This window comes from Ipomoea triloba, chromosome 7, assembly GCF_003576645.1.
Source record: "Ipomoea triloba cultivar NCNSP0323 chromosome 7, ASM357664v1".
Classification (NCBI taxonomy): Eukaryota; Viridiplantae; Streptophyta; class Magnoliopsida; order Solanales; family Convolvulaceae; genus Ipomoea; species Ipomoea triloba.
In genome coordinates, this window is record NC_044922.1 from 22,438,047 (window position 1) to 22,461,964 (window position 23,918).

The window sequence follows — 23,918 nt, forward strand, 5'->3', positions numbered from 1 at the left end:
GTTGATTATAAGCAAAACAATCAACCAGACAGAGATTGATTATAAAAGGAATCTACAATGGGTTTATCATCAATAATGTCATCGAAAGTTTTAGTTAAATGGGTCTCATTGCCTTGCACCGCATCAACCTCTTCTTCTTTTTCTTCTTAAATCTCTTCTTCTTTTTCCTTTGCAAGTTAACATTTAAAGTCAAACTTAAAGTATAATATATTTTAACTGTTAAAATAATTAAAATTAAAGGACTAAAAATTGACCTTCTAAATCACTATAAATAAACTCATTAGCTCCTCCGATCCATTTCAGCCTCACTAGGCATGACGACGTCAAAGAATGACCCTGCCATGCACAAGAAAACTTGACATTAAAGTTTAAAATATAGGCTAAAGTGTCATCTGGCACCACGAACTATATCCCATTATTCTTGCCGCACCCTGAACTTTCCTATCGTATATATCGAGTCACAAACCAAAAAATAAAATTCACCTAAAACTTTTAGCAGGTTTCCCAGTCTTGCATTTTTACACTGATGTGGCATTTCTTTTAACCTTATGTGTCCATGTAAGCATTTACATATTAAAAATTAAAATAAATAAAAAAAGTATACATTATGAAAATAAAGAGAAGAAAATTCTGATTTTTTAATATAATATTTTTTTTTTAATTTTTAATATGTAAATGCTTACATGGACAACATAAGGTTAAAAGAAATGTCACATCAGGGTGGGGGAAACCTGCGCCATGTCAGCAGGAAGATAGGAAAACCTGCTAAAAGTTTTAGGTGAATTTTATTTTTTGGTTTGTGGCTCAATATATACGATATGAAAGTTCAGGGTGCAGACGAATAATGAGATATAGTTTATGGTGCTAAATGGCACTTTAGCCTAAAATATATCAAAAAGAAAAAGAAGAAAATGATAATCAACTAAGATACCATTGTTCATGTTGACTGGGTTCTCAGAAGTATCAATGCAAGATGTTTGCACTTAAAGGTTGCCTATTAGTTTCAATACTTTTGCATGGCAGAAGTTTTGCAAGGATGATGTATGGTGTTTTGAGGCAAAGTATTCGTGCGGAGCTGGAACTTGGTTATCGTTCTGGAGATTAGCAAGATGATTGGCGTTTGAACTTCATACCCATAGTCCAGCGAATTGTTCCATACATGAACCCCCACCCATACACATTCTGCCATCCTGCACGCACCTTGCACTGTGGTAGGGTTTTGGAAATTAGCACAAGCTAAGTATAGGGCTGTGAACTAAACATTCCACTATGAATACCAAATACACTCCTCTCCACATCATTCTCTATCTTCTATGCCCTTGCCCTCCCTCCACGCTCAAATTCCCAGATGAAACCTTATTGCTTTGCAAACCATCAGCTGGCTCTTCATATATGAATACTAATCCCCTTCCCATTATTTCCGCCCAGGCTCCTTATCAAACCGGTCCATTCATTCTTCACTGCTTGATTAAGGGGTGCACACAAACTTTTCTATCCAGTTGCTACAGCTGGAGAAGTCGGCAATTTATATCAACAGAATTCATGTTTATTATATTGCATTTATGTGTATGTGTATGTGCATTATGAACATGAATTCTGTACATTATAAAGTCAAATTATGTGTATTGGATCATGGTCCACTAACGATTGGGAGAAGTCCTCTTGGGCTCGGGCTCCCCCTAGATAAACTCTTATCCTGCAAATCAGATCAACACCATCATATCATGTTTAATATAATTTTCCTTTATCATACCTTAGCTTTAATTTGTAGTAAACCAGTCCAAGAATTGCTTAACCTTTTCATTTTCGGCGGATGGGAATCGGTAGTGGTGACTTCAACTTCTTCACTTCTATTCCTCTTGGGCGCTCGTCCCGACTTCTTTGCATTCTAAAACACGTTAAAAATAGTAATTATGATTGAAAAAAACACAGATAGGGGCACACACGCATATTGAAATTTCTTGATTCAATAGCACTTCTATCAACCTGCATTTTCATTCCATCCATGGTTGAAAAAATCGCTAGGCACTCCTCTGACGCTCGGAGGCCTAATCGACCATTAATCCGAGCCTAGGCCCGGTGTATTTTCTATTTTATTTTTTATTTTTAAAAATTTATTTAAATTTTTTTAATTTTTAAGACTTGATAATTATAAATTATACTTTAATAGTTAATACTAAAATATTAAATATTAACCTAAAAAAATTAAAGTTTGAACAATCATCTATAAAAAAAGGAACAATAGCTAATCGGCCGACTAGGCGACCTGATCAGTTCCTAGGTGGCCTAGTCGGTGCCTAAGAAACGTAGTCGACGTGTAGGAAGTAGGCGAGCGCTTAGGTAGCCTAGTCGGCTGTCTAACCGGCCAGCCGCCTAGACCACCGATTATGGTGATACGCAAGGCGGTTGGCCAGCACCTAGCGTCTAGGCACCGATTAATCAGTGTCTAAGCCGAGTTTTTGCATCATTGATTCCATCTTCAGCAACCCATAGGTAATCAGGGAGCCTAGCAAGATGCTTTTTGAAATAGTCACCATTTGGATCCTCAACCGAAAAAGCAAGCATACGCAAAACCTACATGGACAACACATGTTGGAATCTTCCACTTGTAATCATCACCATCAAATATGAATTGAATAATACTGTGCAATTCCAGAAGTACTATTTTGCTTTACCTTTTCACATAATAAGATTTTTCCCATGTCCCTGTTTACACAAGAACATTCTTGTATATTCATGGTTAAGAAAAGAGATTGAACTCAAATTTAAGTTCTTTTTATTTGTCAACTGACTGCAGATTACCAGCCTTTTGTTGTTGAGTTCATATATACACACACTGATACAATACATGCAGATCCTTTAACACCCATTATAAACACACACGCTACCTATTTTGATTAGAATATCAACTCTAAAACAGCCCATTCCCCTAATTTCAGACCTAAAACCATACCTTTCTAATAAAAAAAAAGGGGGGAGATGGAAAATTTGAATTGCAAAACTGGAAAGAAAAAAAAAACAAAACAAAACAAAAAAACAAAAAAACAAAAAAACAAAAAACAAAACGGCTGTCGCTCACAATGAGCAGGAAAATGGAGGATTTTGATTGGAATTTGGATGAATTCCTATGGCTTTTATGTATGTACTAGTCTTTTCTATGCGCGATGCGCAAAAACGTATGCCCAATATTAATAATTTTTAAAAAAAATTAATAAATTCTTACTAATTAAAACCTAAATTGAAAAATTATTTATTATATTAATTCAATATATAATGTATACAAATATTATTATAATTAAAGAATATAAGAAAAGATATGGTGTATGGATAGATGTGCATGGTAAAATTAACGGAAGTTATAACTGTAAGGGTATTTTTATCCAAAAATTTGTATGGTACAACTCTAAAAACACAATGTACAAAATGGTTAGCACTAAAAACATGGATATAGATTGGAAAATGAATTGTGCTGCTCATCCTGTATCATCTCTACAAGATATATGCTTGTACTTCTTTTGCTATAATTTCAAGATTGTGGTTCCTAGTTCTGAAATACATATGACAGCATTAACTATCGCCAAGTTCAATTCATTCAAAATAGATAAATAAAACTTATCTCAAAAACTTGTGTTTAAATCATGGCAACAAAAACATGGGTGTCCGGCCAAGACTTGAGTCAAAGACAAATCTTTGATGTTAACAAGACAAAAAATTCAATCATTAATGTGTAACGTGACAAATTATTTGTTACATCTTGATATCCACCAGCCTTAGCTTATTGGGTTGAACAGCATAACTATCATTGTTGAATGATGTATACAGATGAGATGATTATTCCTGTAAAATTATACATATATATATTTCTTTGAGATAAAACTAGTTCTTTTTCTAAGGCAGTTTATTCCTCTAGTATTTTTCATAAAAGGAATCTACAATGGGTTTATCAATAATAATATCATCCAAAGTTTTAGCTAAATTATCAGTCTTTTTGCTCTGAACCACATCAACCTCTTCTTCCTTTTCTTCTTCAATCTCTTCTTCTTTTTACTATGCAAGTTAATATTTAAAGTCAAACTTAAAGTATGATATATTTTAACTATTAAAATAATTAAAAAGACTTGTTTTCAAAAAAAAAAATTAAAAGGACTAAAAAATGACCTTCTAAATCACTATAAATAATGATATATTTTAACTATTAAAATAATTAAAAAGACTTGTTTTCAAAAAAAAAATTAAAAGGACTAAAAAATGACCTTCTAAATCACTATAAATAATAAAGCTTATTAGCTGCTCCTCCATGTCAGCCTCACTAGGCATGACGACGTCAAACAATGACCCTGCCATGCACAAGAAAAATTGACATTAAAGGATAAAATATATAATAAAAAAAAAAAAAAGATAATGAACTAAAATACCATTGTCCATGTCTATGTTGACTGGGTTCTCAGAAGTGTCAATGGAGTTCAAGGGATCATTTTCTCCATTCTTAGCATCCAATTCAAGCACGATGTTTGCACTTAAAGGTTGCCCATTAGTTTCAAAACTTTGCATGGCAGAAGTTTTGCAAGGATGATGTATATATGGTGTTTTGAGGCAAACTATTTGTGCAGATTCCGCGCGGAGTTCGAACTTGGTTATAGTTCTGGAGATTAGCGGGGTTTGAACTTCCAAAAGTTGTTCCATTCATGCCCATAGTCCAGCGAATTGTTCCATAGACCAACCTGCACGCACCTTGCACTATGGTAGGGTTTTGAAAATTAGCACAACTGCACAAGTATAGGGCTGTGAACTAAACATTCCACTATGAATACCAAATACACTCATTTCCACATCATTCTCTATCTTCTATGAGAATCCCCTTTTCCTTGCCCTCCCCGCTCAAATTCCCAGATGAAACCTTATTGCTTTGCAAACCATCAGCTAGCTCTTGATATATGAATACTAATCCCCTTCCCATTATTTCCGCCCAGGCTAGTTATCAAACCTGTCCATTCATTCTTCACTGCTTGATTAAGGTGCGCACACAAACTTGTTCTGTCCAGTTGCTGCAGCTGGAGAAGTCGGCAATTTATAACTTGGACCAGGTGCGCACGCATAATTCATGTTTATTATATCACATTTGCCTGATCCATGGGAGAAATCATTTTTTTGAGTACCACTGACTCATGTAGTATCTGTTCATAGCTACTTTCTCAATCTATTGAAGCACAAAGAGTTAAAGTTGCCTCCACTGAGGCTCGAATCCACTCTCATCATCCATGTAAGAGTGTAAACCGGACACCGGATGCCACTAGACCACAAGGTATTTGGGAATGCACCTCATTCCTTTGTTTCCCGTGCAATATGTAATTTATAACTTCAGGTGTTGATCTACATTTTGTGCCATTCTGTAAGTGGGAATAGAACTGCATCACACAAATTATAAAATTAACTTCTGTTAAATATTTCAAGAGTTAATTCCATTTTTGGTCCTAGATTTATAAGTGGCATTCCACTTTTAGTCCTCTGTTATCAAAACATCCACATTTGGTCATAGTATTATTGTGGCATGACCATTTTTGGTCCCCGTCAACAAAATTGTTGAAATGTCGTTAAATACAATGGTTTTTCAATCATTTTTATACAAAGTAAGTTGACCCCGCTATAGTTTTATGTTTATTTTTTTGAAAAAATCTGTAATTGAAGACCGAAATGCCATTGTATTTAACGACATTTCAACAATTTTGTTGACAAAGGACAAAAAATGGTAATGCCACAATAATACTAGGACCAAATGTGGATGTTTTGATAAAAGAGGACTAAAAGTGGAATGCGACCTATAAATGAAATTAACTCAATTTTTTTTTTGAGTACTAGGACTGATAAAAGATGACTAAAAGTGGAATGCGACCTATAAATGAAATTAGCTCAATTTTTTTTTGAGTACTATTGACTCTGTTACAATGTAGTATTTGTTCATAGCTGCTTAGAATCACCTCCGCTGAGGCTCGAACCCACTCCCATCATCCATGTGGGAGTGTAAACCGAGACACCGGGTGCCACTAGACCACAAGGTCTTTGGCATTTACAACATACAATTATTTGCAAATAGATAATATCACTTTTGAGTTTTTGACTAATACCAGTATTACCACTCCCAATTTTCAACTATCAATATGCCGGCCTTATTTTGTTTCTAGCTTGACTTTTTGCAATTGATTAAACTCAATCTAAAATGTTCAAAATGCCTTGTTTTTACCAAGCTTAACCATTTTCATATGAAGGCAGGCATTTCAAACATTTCAGATTGAATTTAGTTAATTGAAAATTTTTAAAAAATTAAGAGTGGTCAAATTGACAATCAAGAACCAAAATACAAAATGTTAATATAACGCAATGATTAAAAAAAAAAAAAAGAAGGAAAAGAGTCAAATAGTCCCTCGAACTTTAGCTGGAAAGTCAATTAGCTCCTGAACTTTTTCAAAGTGCAATTACACCGATCAACAATTCATTTTGATGCAATGAAGCCCAAAACCGGTTAATTACCTACTATCACAGGTCATTAGGGCTCCAGCGACACTCCGACGAAATTTCAGGTAAAAAAGTGACCGATGACCGGTGAACGGTTGCTGGTCACGGAGAAGGCAACCGCATATGGGTCGTCTTCTCAACCGGAGAAGGTGATCACTATGGTCGCCTTTCTTTCCATTGTTTCCCAATTATCAATGTAGTCCATTATTATTCACCAAAACTTGAGGGACCAAAATGTTGATTAATGAAGTTGTAAAAGGGAATCACAGGTTGGCTTGAATTCATAGTAAAAATAAATTGTTCAACAATGTGAAATTACGAAAAATTGGAATGTGGTGAAAGTTATTTAGAGGTGGAAGGATGTTGAGAAATTAAATGTGAAATTGCGTCCACTTCCACTATTTTTCTCAAAATAGTGAAATACAATGTATTATAATCATAATGAATTATTATCTCTAGTATAATAGATAATAGTGAAATATATGACTTATCATTTGATTAAAGAAAAGTGTTGTTTTGATTATGTTTTGTGAATTGATAAATTCTCCATAGCTATAGGCCTCCATTGTTTTTGGTTCTCAAAATCCTTCGATTTCAGTCGGTTTAATGCAATAATATTTATAAATGTGGTCATTTATGGATCGTGCACACACAACGCACCCATAGTGCACACAGAACACACGCACGATGCACACCAGTTTGTTACTTTACACTTTGCTTGTTTGAAATTTATTGTGATTCAACTGTGTTTTGATGACCTTTGCGTTGTTGGTATATATATAAGAGCCAATAAAATTAGGCTTATAATGAATACTAAAAAATGTCCGTCAAATTATTAAATGAAATGAATGGTTCAGCTTTTAATTTTTTCATAGATTTTCAAATAATTTATCCTTAGTTATATGATTTTTATTAGGGGTGGACGTTTTGATTTTCGGTTCGTTTTTTTTTTTTTCTCGGTTTCGGTTTTTCGATTTAAAAAAAAAAAATTAAACCATCCGATTTAACATTAGTGTTCGGTTCGAATTTAATTTGATAACATTTTCTAGGCGACAAGGCGGTCGGGGGGCACCGCGACTTAACGAGGCGCCATAATAACTATGCATGAAACATCACATTACCCAATTCAAAGTCTTAATATCTAAATATAAAATACCAAGATAACAAATTAACAATTCAAACAAATTAAAATAAAAAATAAAACAAGAATTAAAATTCTAGAATTTCTAATTAAAAAATAAACAAATAAATATATTATATATAATTAATAAATAAATAAATATATTTTTTATAAATTATATATATATATATATATATATATATATATATATTTTATTTATTTATGTATTTCCAACTGGAATGAATTTCCAAATTCATTCCAGTTACAAAATATATATATATTTATTATATATAATATATATTTATATTTAATTAAAAAATTGTTCGATTCTTCTAAAACACGAATCGATCAATTTTTTTGGTTAGATTTGGTTCGGTTCGAATTACCCGAACCTTTTGCCCGCCCCTAATTTTTATTCCTTAAATACCTGTTAACTTTTTCCTTAAATACCCCAGTCCATCGAACAGAACCAAAAAACCTACGAGACAGATTGAAGAGACAGAGCGAGAGAGGCATACTGGCGACTAGAGTTGAGACTCGAGAGGGCCGTTGGGACGGCATCAAGGGCTCACGGCGGGCTCCTCTTCATCGTCACTGGCAATCCAATCATAACAAGGTAAACGCCTACGAGATGAATCCGATTCTGTAGATGTTTAATTGTTGATTTGGCTTTTAATTATGAATGTGTTTGTCTATCTGAATTGGAGAGCAATGAAACCCTAGATTAATAAGAGGCAGAGAGAATGCAGATAGGAGATACATAAATATTCATTTATGATGTCACAGTTCTGATTTGTGTACAATAGGAGAAAACAACACTCATTAGTAGTGTAATTAGAGATATAAATCTTACTCATGCTCAATAACAATGTCCGCGAAGAATCTGTTGGATTGAGTATGTAGCTGTATGTAAATAAACCAAAAGAATTAGAAGCAAACTTCACTGTTTGTAGCAGATAATAAATATATCTCAAAGCTTGTACCAAGTTATTATCATTATCTCACAGCAAACTGATTATCCCTTTAGTTTTGTATGAAAGATTGCCTCCAACCAGTCTGAGGCTCCAGCAGGCTCCCATGCGGGCTAAACCACCGTTTTTGCTCTGCCATATTTTTTTTATAATGGAGGATATTAGTAACCAAACATGTGAAAATTAATTGATTTACTATTTGATTTTGTCCTCCTTGATAAATGGTTGTTAGCTGATTGGGTTAAATAGTGGGTATGACTAGTTATAACATTAGAAAAGTGTTTGTATGTTGATCCGGATTCTTTGAGTGATGTATGTAAAAGGGCATATAGAATAGCTAGCCGTCTTCAACACAATCTTGTGGTTCAAATGCCTCGTGGTATTATGAACAACATTGATTATGAGTTGCAGCTTCAGAGTGTGGAGATCATGCTTTTCTTAAATATGGAGACCATAGATATTTCTCTTTTTTTTTCAGTTCTTTATAAGGTAATAAATTCCTTATTATATTACTATTTGTTCATAATAGTTTTAAATTTATTTATTATCATAATTTTTAGTGTATATATATATATATATATATATATATATATATATACATATTGACGGTAACTATTGTTGCTGGAGTATACTTGTGTATTAGTTCAGTACAATGAGTAGGTACAGTAGTGTTTGTGTGTAATAGTTTGCGTGTCCTCCTCCTCTACAACATGGTTTTTTTTATACTTGTGATACAACGACTCTTCTGTGTTTGTAACGGTTGCTTAATATCTACACTAAGTGCATGCAGGTAATAACTCCAAGGAGCCGTTGGAGTAACTCCTCCTCAATGTGTCCTTCTTGTATAACGGGTGTCAGTTTGACTTCCCACGCCCGTCTGTCTTCTTTTATAAGCATTTGTTTTTTGTATAAAAACTCTTCCCCCTCATTCTTTTATTTTTTACTGTCCCATCAATCATGTCTCACCACTTCTCCTGGTACGTTCTCTTACTAATTTTTTTTTAAACCCTAGCAACAGGGGAGGCCGAGGTGGGGCACCTCGGCTTAGAGCCGAGGCGTAACCACAGTGGGGGCCGAGGTCGATGTGCCTTGGCTCTGAGCCGAAGCGTTTCCGTCTCGGCCCAGGATCGAGACGGTGCGCCTCGGCTCTGAGCCGAGGCGATGGGCCTCGGCTCCAAGAGCTGAGGCGTTTTCACCTCCGCTCAGAATCGAGGCGGTGCGTGTTTGGTGACGCCCCAGGTCTTCTTTTTTTCTTTTTTCTTTTTTAATGTTTGTGCACCTCGCGTGCATTTCCTCATCGTCTCTGTGATCCCCCTTTTTTTTTTTCTTTTTTATGATTCCTTGTTTTGTTCAATGCTTCTTTGTTTTGATCAGTGCCTCTTTGGTTGCTGGCAGATTGGTTAACCTTGCTCACTAACCAGGTTAGTTTTTTAATTTTTCAATGGACGTGCTAAATGCAATTGATGTTGATGAATTCTATTCTAATGATGACGATGAGGAATATTCACCTCATGATGATGATGATGACCCTTCCTCCCCTATTAGGAATTCTCCCCATATTCTGTATGATCTTGACCCTTCTTCGCTTGACTCAACAACTCGTCCAAAGAGAGAGAGGCACGGGCCCTCGCATTCCCCCCTCGATAACTCTCTTATAGAGCTTATACGGCCTCAATTAGATCCTCAAGAGTTGGTGGATGCCCAAGGTCTTGTGTGTCATAACGTTCGTCTTTTTGCACCTGAGCCTAACGCTACAATTATGAATCCCCCTGACACATTCTTCAGAGTTCACCTTCTATCCATACAGCTGGGGCTTAGGTTTCCTCTTCACCGCTTCTTTATAGAATTCTTAAACTATTACGAGATAGCCCCAGGCCAGCTTGTTCCAAACGACCACCAGGCAATCACTGGTTTTCTTTCTGTGTGTTGAGAGAGGGGGGTGGAATCCACCCTAAGCCTTTTCCAAACATTGTTTAGAGTTGGTAGGTCGTCCGGAGACGGTATAGGTTTTGTTGTTATTTCCTCCAGACCTCATCTCAAACTTTTTGATGATCGCTCCACTTTTAGTAAAGACTAGAAATCAAAATTTGTTTGTCTCCCTAGATTGCCCACCCCATTTTGCTGTCATGTGGGGATCCCAAGTTAGATGCCACCCACCTTTAGATAAGAGTCCATGTGCGTAGGGGGTAGTTGAGCTCAGGAAAAATGGTCCATTAAAGGTTGCTACGTATACTACTAAGTGGGAGTTTGCAAAGTTGGGTTTTTCGAGGACTCGATCAGCTGGTCTTGATTCACTTGGTATCGCTCTATTGTTTGTGATACTTGACTGTTTCTCTTGATTGTTTATTCTCACCTTTTTCTTCGCAGGTGCTATGTCTTCGAAAGCGGACCGGTACTTGTCGCGGTACTTGTCGCGGTTTAGACAAAATCCGCCTTCCAAGAAGATCAAGACGGATAAGAGAGGAAAGAAGAGTCAAGCAGTCGTGGCCGAGGAGGTGACTCCCGACCTAAATTCTAGGCCGACGAGGTTGTCTGACCCATCCACACAACCCCCGGAGCAGGGGGAACTTCTTCAGTCCGGAACTCACATGCCTGGACTAACCTGATTCGGCTAGGTGCGGACGTGCCTCCCGGAGCTTCAATACTAAATGGGAGCATCAATGCCGCCGAGTTCGCATCGCGCTTTACCCCTCCCGCCGATTTGCAATTTCTTAGTACCCAGGACGTGACCGTGCTACATGAGCGATATCTCAAGCACATGCTAGAGGTTGGTTGTTTACTTTGAAAATTTACTTATATGTAGATGTTGCTTACTTTATTTTTATGCTGCAGGCTATGCTGGTAGGACAAGTCTTTCATGCTCAGTGCGAAATAATATGCACCAAGGCCCTCGCAGAAAAGAGCAACCTTCAAGAGCTGTTAGCTGCACGCGAAGATGAGCTGGGGAGGCTGAAGGCAGAGCAGGTAGCATTGGAAGATGAGCTGAAGCAGGAGCAAGAGCATCATGAGAAGACTCGTGCTACTATTGCAGCGCTGAGAGAGTCCCATGCTATAGCCCTTAATGATGCGGAGGAGACCTACAAGCGATCTTCCAAGTTCAAGGTTGATGCGAAAGATTATATGGGCAGGACTGAGGGAGCTAAAGAGTTTTTGAAAACCAAGGTGGGCCAAGAAGCAATTGAGGCAGAATCTCAGGTCGCATTTGACCTCGGAATGTACACCATGCAACAACAGATTTATCTGGTGCTTCGCGAGAACCATCCCAACTTCGACCCATTGGCCATGGGCTTGCCAGTGATGGATGAGAATCCCGACCCCGACGCCAAAGGACAAAAAACTGCTATTGGTGATGCAGTTGTTACTGTCAGAGATGCTATTGATGGAGATGTTGTTGATTGCAAGATGTCTCACCTTTTCGATCTCTCTCCGGTGAATACCTGTGATGTTTCCCATGCTTCCATGGAAGATGTACTCGTCAAAGATATCACTAAGACTGAGAATGAATAGTTATTTTATAAACGATGCGAATAATGCTTATTTCCCGCTTGGTTTTGATATTAGTACTTGCCAGAACCCAATAAAGCTTGTCGCTCAATAACATTTCCCTTATGAAAATTCAGGCTTTTCTTCTTCTTTTTTTTTTTAGCAATTTTGTGCCCCAAGTGCCGAGGCGCGCGCACACACATATATATACATATATATTAGTTCTTAATATGCACATGGTACTTATATATTTATAAGAGAAAGGGAAACCCTAATTATAAAACCTAAAAATTTACGACACCCTAAACCCTCACCTTCATCATCATCGACTCTCACGATCGGCTTCAGCATCAAAGAGAAAAAAAAAATCCTGCACGAACTTTTTGTTTCTTCCTTTCAGTGTCATTTGTATTCAAGTAAGATTTATGTTCATTAAAAATTCTTTTTACCCCAAAACAAAAATGATTTTCGTAATTGCTTATTTGCTAGGGTACTACATGAGTTTATGTGTTCTGGATTTTGTATATAATTGTTGTATTCGCATGTTATATGTTTATATATAATGGTGAATTCATTTTCTGTATTAAAAAGTTGTGTATGTCTTAGCCGCCGTGTAAATTTCAAAGGCATCGTAGTAATTCATGGTTTGATGTTATGCTATAATTATATTCGAATAATAATTGGAAGATTGTAGAATCTGTATGCGTGAATTTATAATTGATATATGGTTTATGTAATAATTAGGTATAAAATAAATATTTGTATATTTTATTTGGTGTAAATATTTTGCTACGGCAAGCTAATTGGTTCAAAGGTTATAGATATAGGTTTGAAGTTGAATGTGTCACTTTGGTATAAGACTTGATATAAGATGTAAATTTTGAAGGATAAAGTTATATATATTTTTGTCATGAGGATGGTGCCATTTGATGTTTTTATTTTGCGGAATGAGCAGTGACAAAAAAGCTGTCTCACTAGGATTGTATATCTCACTAGGGAGGCGGGAAAACTCACTACTACAAAAAAAAAAGATACTACATCGCCCAATCAACGTTAATTTTTGAAAAACCGACGTTATATGTCAATAAAATAAAGCAAAAATAATATATATTACTTACGACGCCGATTTATGGCAAAAATCGACGTCGTAAATATTTTTTTTAAACATTAAGACATACGACGTCAGTTTTATGTAGAACCGACGTCGTATGTTTTAAATAATTTTTTTTAATTAAAAACATACGTTTTAAATAATTTCTTTTTAAAATAAAATTAAAGGCGTACTTCCTTATAGCAAAACAAATCATTCCTTATTTCTCTCTCTATATATTCACTCTCATTCTCTCAGTTTATCACTCCCAGTACGCCACAATTCTCACTGTTTATGGATTAAAAGTTGTTTTAGGGATTTTCTGTTTTCAGTTTTGTGCACAGCTGCGATTAACAAGTGGAGAGAGTTGGAGAGGAACTCCACGATTCAAAAGCAGCAAGAAGAAGGGCGCTGGAATAATCTGTTGAAGGGAGAAAAGATTATGGTCCTGTTTGGTAAATTATCAGCCTATCAGTCAATTTTGGCTTATTTGACCACTATTAGTTGTTTGATTAATAAATTTTTTGTAACTCCAGTTAAAATTCAAAAGGCTACTCAAAGCAGCCTTTTCAATTTAGCTTTTTGAGTAAATAAATTATACCAAACTGCTATTAGCTAACAGCTAATCTATCAAACAACTCTCTATAATCAACTAATATTATCAACAAATCATACTTTCTAACTCAAACAGCCAACAACCATTTACCAAACAGGACCTAAGGCCCAAAATTGGTTGTTCGCTGATTGGGTTGGCTGTTGGCTAATTAACCAAACATGGTTGAATTTTAGCATTTTGAAGTTATAAAAAACTTATTAACCAAACAACTAATAGTGGTCAAATAAGCCAAAAGTGGCTGATAGGCTGATTATTTACCAAACACGGCCTAAGAATTCAAACGCAGCAAGAGGTAATATTTTTTTTTGCCCATCCATCCATGTGAAAATAATCTGTGAAAGAGCTTCTCATCTGGAATTACTTTGTGTAAGAACTTACGCATATCATGACACTCATCAGATGAAATAGAGGATGATAGCCAGGGTAGAAATTCAGCCATCATATTAACAGGAATGCTGTAGGAACTGCCATATCAGTGATGCTTGTTCTTCAAATGAGAATTTTTTCAATAAGCAAAGGGAAGACCTACTCCTCTTCCTTAGCCCGAATTGCTTTGTGAAAGAAGAGGAAAATCCGAATCGGTGACGAGCCATTCACGCCCAGCGCCTTGTTTGCCGGCCCGGAGTGATCCATTTGGTCCACAGCTGACCCAGCCGCCATCACTGCTACGCCGCCGTTCTGTATCCCCGTCGTTAATGCCGTCGCCATTCCCGAATCATTAACTCAACGGAGAGGGAATTTGAGATGGTTTCCCAAACAGGAGCGGGCTGTGGTGGGATTCCATGCAGGGAAAAGATACTAAGGCTTAGGCTTGTTTGGCAGTCTTCTTTATGCAGAACAAGCCTAAACATTAGGCTTTTTCATTGTTATTTAAAAAAAAAAACAAAATACGACAGAATACAATGAACAAAATACACATGTGTATACGTGTTTAAAAAATTTATTTATGATAGTAATATTTAAAAATAATTGTGTATAAGTAGTAAAAAAATTTATGAATTGATTTCTTAAAGTATTCATTAGGTAATGATTAAACTAATTATTTATGATTGTAATAATTATATTAATGATTAGTAATAATTGTCTATAGTTAATAAATATATTTATGATTTGTTAATGAATAAAAAAGTATAAATTGACATATAATAAGGTAAATATATAAAGTCGTTAAAATTTATTATTAAATATTTATGTAGTTAATTTCACCAGAATAAATTTTGTTTGGTTAGTATGAATATCTAATTTTTGGTACTGATAAAAAGTTATAGGGTTCAAATATTTGCATAACCCTGATCTTGTCGGTGTTCAGGGTTGCCAATGAAAAGCTTGCCATGGATATGATACCATACCCGGTATGCATCACTTGTAACAGGATTGTTCATCACTTGCATTGGGTGGATGAAACCTGCCCGTTGTCTCCAACAGTACAAAGGCTGAGCGTGCTTGTCAGCCCAATCAAAATTGCCAGATCGCCCGTCAAACGTGTGCAATTCCTCACTGTACACGACTTCAATCGGGACATCTTAGAAACCATTGAATTGCCTGCAGAACCGGTCAGGATAGTAGTGCTCAATGATATAAAAATAGATCAAAGGCACTCGAGTTGTCCAAATCGCTTGGCCGACCGTGCAATAGTCAGGCAATTGAGGAAATAATTCATTGTAAGGCTGGAAGACAAACTGCGAAAGACATTAAAAAAATGTTATGATTACCACAAAATATGATTATATAAATGAGCATAGTAACGCCAACATTAAACAAACGTACCATTTGTTGGTTAACGCGATCCAATTGGTCGCGATATGCCCGAATCACGTGATGAGGCACATTCCCCCAAAAATGTGCACCTACCCACCTACATTTGCAACAACAATTCATGACTACTTCAAAACAAAGTGAATTCAATACGTTTTTAAAAATTAACTATTACAACTTACCTGGCACCAACTGGCAAATCACGAATATTTAATTCTGCTATAACGCCCTCTGGCCTAAGCATAGGGAGCCTCTCCCATGCCCAAAGTTGCAGCAGTAGCATACAACCACCGACAACTGAAGTATGGTGGTCAGCTCCTTTGCACAACCCCCTATAAAGATAGGCTAACACAGCTGATCCCCAACTGTACTGGCCACACACCTCAAAATCCTCAATGAAAGGCAACAAGGCCAAATTTACCGCCATGTTTGTTGATTCGGGGAAAAGAAGTCCTCCTAACAAATGCATCAATTGTATCCGCGTAGTAATTTGCACCTCATCATCTGTGCTATCCGCGGTTAGTACTGGAACGGGTCCTATTGCAGTCGAATTAATTTTCGACTGCTTCAAAAATCCATCAAGGGGAGTGAATCCCAACAAACGCCTACACAATTCCTTCCATTGTTCGCTAGAACGCTTGACACGTCCAGTAACAGCTAGGCCGTCCACCTTAAGCCCAAGTAACACTTCAACATCTTGAAGTGTTATACCTACCTCCCCAAACGGTAGGTGAAACGCGTGAACCTCAGGCCGCCACCGCTCAATCAAAGCGGCGATTAATGAATGGTCCAACCTTATATCTCTAAGATGAGATACCCCGTAGAACCCAGCAATACGCAAGTAATTAATCATTCTTTCATCGCTGGGCACCATTGTTTGGCCATCGTATCGGCACGGTTTAATACGTGCATTAAAATCTGGATCCATCCATATGGACATAGACCGATGCCTATGCTGAAACGTTAACACCGACGGATCCATCGGGCCCGGATGTAATTGCCTTCGTGCAGCCATAACTGTAAAAGATAATAAAAATATTCATTACTATTTCAAATAAAATATTCTACTTCAAAAATACATTCAAATCAATCATGTGATTCTAAATTTAATTCATTTATTCTAATTAATAAATTAGAAATCAATCTTGTTAATTTAAAACACAAAATATTCTTGAACAAGCATAAGTAATAGGCTTGTTCAATGAATAAGCCTTATTTATTTTTAACATTATTAAAATACGCTTGTTACATGCTGCATTAGAATTTGACATTATGAATAAGTAATACGCAATTAATACTAAATTTACATGCTGCATTAGAATTTGACATTATTTAGTTCTTCATTTTAATAAAGTATAATTAAAATATTCTAATCATTAAATACATAACTAATTAAAATAAAATATTCTATAATTAAAATCATAATTATTCGAATTATTATATTCAAATTATAATACTCTAATTATTAAATAAGTAACTATTTAAATTAAAATATTGTATTATTCAAATCTTAATTATTATTCTACTCAATTATTATTGTTTAATTATTGGTAGAATTTTCTGCTTTTATACTCAATATAATAACTCTAACTTTTATTTTATTTTCCCTTATACTCAATATAATAACTCTAACTTTTATTTTATTTTCCCTGTTTATTGGTTCAAAGTTAAGGTGGATTTTTTTTATTTGGGCTTCTTTCTGGATGCTTAGTATCAACTTTGTCAGCCGTCTCTCATCCTCTGGCTTACACTAGGTTAGCAATGTTCTGGCTTTACTTGGTTATATTGGTTTCTTTATCCATTTTTTCTTGCTTGAAGGATAGTTAAATAAATAAATAAATAAAACTCCAAATGGCTTGTTGAGTTTGTTTCCTTCCCTGATATTGTTTAGAGATTTTCTTTATTAACAATGTAAAAGATTATGTTGTTGGACAAGGATTATTTGAATTATTTGCCTTTTCCTTTTAAGATCTTGTCAAAATTAAAACCCAGCATATCCCTACTTCAGCATCTGCACAGTTCAGTTTCAACAAACACTAAACTACAATTATCATTAAACTAAGCGAGGAATACCATACAAACAATAAACAAACAAGATTATTAAGATTTGTATGCTGTTCTATTTTTAAATAACCAAACTCAGCAAAAATACATACTATCAGTAAACTTGAACCAATTTACAAGTATCTCAAACTCATCAACAACTACAGCCACTTCCTATCAGTAAACTTGACACTAATCTTCATGGTCACATGATCCACAAAGTCATCTAAGCCAAATTCAACGTACACATGTAAAATAAATAAATAAAAATAAAAATGTATTAGTTCTTACCGGCTTTTCTGGATAACCGCACAAGATTCACACTAATAGTCAAACAATATTTGAAAATTTGGGACCACAAGCAAAAAGGATGAAAGGGACTTGAGAAGGACCACAAAATTTGCAGAAAAAAAAAGGTTTGAAAGTGGTGGGTGAAGAGAATGGGAAGATTGGATATTTGGATGAGGAAGTGGGGTTTGAAGTGGGGTAGAGAGAGGAGACTGTGTATTCTGCTTATCCTGCTTTAGCTTTGTGCTATGCTGATAAGGAATTAGGGTTGGATTCTTAAAAGTATTAGTTGACTAATTAAATACGGTAGGTGTACAGGTTCACACCTACCGTATTTAATGGCACTGTTTTAAAAAAAAAATAGAAAAAGCCTAATGGGTAGGCTTTTTACACAGGAGAACAAGCCTTTCCCAAAGTTAACCTTCTCAGCTCGGTCACTATTTGGAAAACCATTATCCATTGCCTCTTCACCGGAAAAATCACCCGCCATTCCCACTCTATTTATCTTCACCGTGAAAACATAAGAAAAAAATTAAATCAAAATTCAACTTCTTTTTTTTTTGCCTTTTCAATTGTGACTTTCAGATTCAGATTTCTTAAACCGTATCCTCTGTCTGCAAGTAGCCCTGCCTTCTATCTCTACATTGCTCTCTGTTCATATGTGATATATATACATAGATACAGCTATCTGCCCCTTTCTCTCTCTGTATGTATAGTATAGATAGATGGGTTGATGATTTTCTGTTGCTGAATGTTCTCTGTCTCACTGCAGGAAGAGTGCAAATTATCTTTCACCTTAACTAAGATTCGCTGCTTTTTACAATTATTTTAATTTTTTTTTTGAGAAAACAATTATTTTAATTAAAAGGAGATAAACCGACGCCGCATCACTATATTAAAAAAATAAAATGAGATAAAGCATCGGTTATATCTCTATTTTAAAAAAAACGACATACGACGTCGATTTTGTGAAAAAACCGACGTCGTATCTCGTATGTACTTATTTAAAAAAATTAAAAATAATATACGACGTCGATTTTTTGAGAACTACGTCGTATAATTTATTTATAATGTCTGCTGGAACTACGTCGGAAAACAATCGACGCCGTAGTAGTGACTCCCTGTTTATAAGCATTTATTTTTGAGAACTTGAAAACTCTTCATTTGTTACTCATTTCTCCTTGACAATATATATATATATATATATATATATATATATATATATATATATATATATATCAAGTGTTGATGGTTTTGAGAAACTTTACAATGTATTCTTGTAAGAATCTCTCTTTGAAAGAGGATAATTGAGAGATTGAGGGGTTGTTTAGTAAAGTGGAAAAATGGAGAATTTTCCAGAAAAATAGAAAATTGGAGAGGTAGAAAAATGGAAAATGAAAGATGTGTTTACTAAATTTGTTCTTCCAAAATCTATTTCCATCTCCTTTCTCCATCTTTCTTAAGTAATTTGGAGAATAAAAAAACCAATGTCTCCAAATGGAGGAATGGGATGATGTGTGTGAACAGTGCATTACCCTAGAGGTCTCAACATTGATTCCAACCAATAGCAATATGCTTTCTATTTCCCTTTTGCGCCTTCCCTCTAGTTGCGGACAACCCCATAAGCCCCTATGAACAACATTTATTATTGTTTTTGTTATTGATTATTGATTTTATTATTATTATATGTTTGCCATTTTTACATTTAATTATTATTATTATTATTATTTTGAGAGATTGGAATCCTCTCTTTGGTAATTATTTTGAGAGATTGGAATTCTCTCTTTGGTGATTAATTTGAGAGATTGGAATACTCTCGTTGGTATTCTTTCTTTGATGATTATTTTAAGGAATTGAGTATTCTCTTTTGGTGGATATTTTATAAGTTAAGGAAGTATTCTGAGTATTGAAGATAATGTGAAAGATCTTCTGGAAATTTTTACTTGGGAAGTTCTAAGGAAATAGTGACTTCATATTTCTCTTGGATTACGTTTAAACTAGGCCCTGTTTGTTGGCTTTTTCAATATGTGTATATTTATTATATAAATATATGTGTGAGATCTTGTTGTTGTGGTATGCATAATTGTATCATGGTGTGTTTGCATACTTTGCATGACTGATTTCATATCATGCTTGTACAAATAAAAATAAGGAGAAGAATGATAATATCTTAAGGGGTTATTGTAGGATATATTAAATAAAATATATCTACGTATTTAATTGAGAGAAGGGAGGAAAAATACGAAGGAATATTAAACTAGAGAAAGGAAGAGAAGTCTGAACAAAGGAATGAATTTTATTTCATCAGCTTCTTCATTTGGGTGGTAAATAACATTACATTCTGAACACCTATTTATACTAAATGAAATCCGACAATTTGATGTTGGCTAGCCTTCCACTCATAATATTATACTATTATCTAGCAATACACTCACATGCATACAGAGGCGGATCCAGCATGGGGGCAGTGGGGGCACCTGCCCCCACTCACCCCAGCCCCACCCCCTATATAGCCTTTGTATATATATATATGTATGTATAGTACATTTTTAGATATAAGTATATGAAAAATGATAAAAGTAAATAGTTGTTGAGTTGGTTAAGATGGTTGGTGTGCCCTTTTACTAGGGAGAGGGTAGGGGTTTGACTCTATTGAGCAGCATCAGGCGTTAATTGGAGCCATTCAACCCTTTTTTCCTTTATGTATATAATGAGATATGTAATTTATAATGTATTTTTTATTTGAATTATTTTATCAAATTACTTTTATGTATATAATGAGATGTGTAATTTATAATGTATTTTTTATTTGAATTATTTTATCAAATTAATTATGTTTCATATATTGTTATTAATATTTTTATAAAGTTTTAGTGTGTTTTATTTTTTGTCTATATCCAACAATATTTATGACTATATTCTTTTTTAAGTGATTCAATTTATAATGTGTTTTCTATTTGAATTATTTCATCAAATTAATTATTTTTCATATTTTGTTATGAGTATTTTTATAAAATTTTGATGTGTTTTATTATTCGCTTATATACAACAAATCTATGACTATATTTCCTAAATGCTTTACGGTTTAAGAAAAATTTTCGCCCCTACTGACTAAAATTTCTGGATCCGCCACTGCATGCATACACACTCACACACCACTAAGTTTCATAATTCTGCCAACACATACCCACATGCTACTCCCATGTGACTTGGTTTAGGATAATAATAATTATAATATTATTATAACATTGCCTCCCTTAAACCAAGTTACCTATATTCATCATCCCAATTTCCTTATTCTGTTTGAGAAATATCTCTGTCTTCAATGGCTTTGTAAAAATATCTGCAACTTGACATTCACTTGCACAGTACTCAATGTTAATTTGTTTTTCAGCAACCAACTCCCTGATCTTGTGATACTTGATATCAATGTGTTTGCTGCGACCATGAAAAACAGGATTTTTGGACAACGAAATGGCAAACTTGTTGTCACAAAAAATTGTTGTAGGTGCCTCCTGCTATTGTTGCAAAATTGCTTGAGTAGCACAGTTTGTTGCTGCAATGTATTCTGCTTCTGCGGTTGAAAGTGCTACAATCTGCTGCTTTTTTGAAGACCAAGAAAATATAGCAGAACCAAGATAGAAGGCATATCCTGATGTGCTTTTTCTTGTCTCAACATCTCCAGCCCAATCACTGTCTGTATATCCAACAAGTTCCACAGCATCATTAGTAGAGTAAAAAATTCCATCATTACTCGTACCTTTGACATATCTCAGAATTCGCTTTGCTGCAACCCAATGTGATTCTTTTGGTTCCTCCATGAATCTGCTGAGTATTTCAACTCCAAAAGAAATATCTGGCCTTGTAGCTACCAAATACCTCAAACTCCCAATTAAACTTTTATAAGCTGTAACATTCGCATTCTTGCCACACTCATCTTTGGACACCTTCAACTTTTCAGCTACTGGAGTTGAAACTGGTTTGGAGTTTTCCATTTTGATCTTTCTCAAAATATCAGCAGCATATTTCTTCTGTGAAANAATAGTTGTTGAGTTGGTTAAGATGGTTGGTGTGCCCTTTTACTAGGGAGAGGGTAGGGGTTTGACTCTATTGAGCAGCATCAGGCGTTAATTGGAGCCATTCAACCCTTTTTTCCTTTATGTATATAATGAGATATGTAATTTATAATGTATTTTTTATTTGAATTATTTTATCAAATTACTTTTATGTATATAATGAGATGTGTAATTTATAATGTATTTTTTATTTGAATTATTTTATCAAATTAATTATGTTTCATATATTGTTATTAATATTTTTATAAAGTTTTAGTGTGTTTTATTTTTTGTCTATATCCAACAATATTTATGACTATATTCTTTTTTAAGTGATTCAATTTATAATGTGTTTTCTATTTGAATTATTTCATCAAATTAATTATTTTTCATATTTTGTTATGAGTATTTTTATAAAATTTTGATGTGTTTTATTATTCGCTTATATACAACAAATCTATGACTATATTTCCTAAATGCTTTACGGTTTAAGAAAAATTTTCGCCCCTACTGACTAAAATTTCTGGATCCGCCACTGCATGCATACACACTCACACACCACTAAGTTTCATAATTCTGCCAACACATACCCACATGCTACTCCCATGTGACTTGGTTTAGGATAATAATAATTATAATATTATTATAACATTGCCTCCCTTAAACCAAGTTACCTATATTCATCATCCCAATTTCCTTATTCTGTTTGAGAAATATCTCTGTCTTCAATGGCTTTGTAAAAATATCTGCAACTTGACATTCACTTGCACAGTACTCAATGTTAATTTGTTTTTCAGCAACCAACTCCCTGATCTTGTGATACTTGATATCAATGTGTTTGCTGCGACCATGAAAAACAGGATTTTTGGACAACGAAATGGCAAACTTGTTGTCACAAAAAATTGTTGTAGGTGCCTCCTGCTATTGTTGCAAAATTGCTTGAGTAGCACAGTTTGTTGCTGCAATGTATTCTGCTTCTGCGGTTGAAAGTGCTACAATCTGCTGCTTTTTTGAAGACCAAGAAAATATAGCAGAACCAAGATAGAAGGCATATCCTGATGTGCTTTTTCTTGTCTCAACATCTCCAGCCCAATCACTGTCTGTATATCCAACAAGTTCCACAGCATCATTAGTAGAGTAAAAAATTCCATCATTACTCGTACCTTTGACATATCTCAGAATTCGCTTTGCTGCAACCCAATGTGATTCTTTTGGTTCCTCCATGAATCTGCTGAGTATTTCAACTCCAAAAGAAATATCTGGCCTTGTAGCTACCAAATACCTCAAACTCCCAATTAAACTTTTATAAGCTGTAACATTCGCATTCTTGCCACACTCATCTTTGGACACCTTCAACTTTTCAGCTACTGGAGTTGAAACTGGTTTGGAGTTTTCCATTTTGATCTTTCTCAAAATATCAGCAGCATTGGAGTTTTCCATTTTGATCTTTCTCAAAATATCAGCAGCATATTTCTTCTGTGAAATAAAGTTTCTCAAAATATCAGCAGCATATTTCTTCTGTGAAATAAAGATTCTCAAAATATCAGCAGCATATTTCTTCTGTGAAATAAAGATTACACCATTCATCTGAACAACTTCAAGACCAAGAAAGTAACACATAAGACCCATATTAGTCATTTCAAATTTCTTAATGAGTGCCTCCCTAAATTCTGAGATTAGTTTCAAATTGTTTCCAGTAAAAATCAAATCATCAACATACAGACAGATTATAACAATATCTCCAGAATCTGTGTATTTGACATATAGAGTATGCTCATAAGGACATCTCATAAAACCATTCTCAACAAAATAGGAATCAATGCAACCATACCATGCTCTGGGTGCCTGTTTTAAACCATTCAAAGCTTTTCTCAACTTGTAAACCTTATTTTCTTCCCCTTTCTTCACATACCCTGCAGGTTGCTCAACATATATTTCATCTTCAAGAAAACCATTCAAAAAAGCAGACTTGACATCCATTTGATAC

The 23,918-nt window shown here is 34.8% G+C and overlaps 1 protein-coding gene across 4 annotated transcripts; it reads left to right on the top strand.

Moving 5' to 3' along the window:
* Positions 1-8,107: 8,107 nt before the first annotated feature.
* LOC116026184 lies at positions 8,108-12,216 on the top strand. 4 transcript variants are annotated; one of them, XM_031267651.1, is made up of 4 exons: positions 8,108-8,246; positions 9,392-10,022; positions 10,969-11,368; positions 11,434-12,216. In XM_031267651.1, exons 3-4 carry the CDS (start codon positions 11,360-11,362, stop codon positions 12,106-12,108), a joined length of 684 nt encoding a protein of 227 aa, XP_031123511.1. In that variant the 5' UTR covers positions 8,108-8,246; positions 9,392-10,022; positions 10,969-11,359; the 3' UTR covers positions 12,109-12,216. The 4 variants fall into 4 exon arrangements, with proteins under 4 accessions (XP_031123511.1, XP_031123513.1, XP_031123515.1 ...); XM_031267653.1 differs by having other exon boundaries at positions 8,109-8,246; positions 9,997-10,022; XM_031267655.1 differs by lacking the exon at positions 9,392-10,022 and having other exon boundaries at positions 8,109-8,246.
* The last annotated feature ends 11,702 nt before the right edge of the window (positions 12,217-23,918 follow it).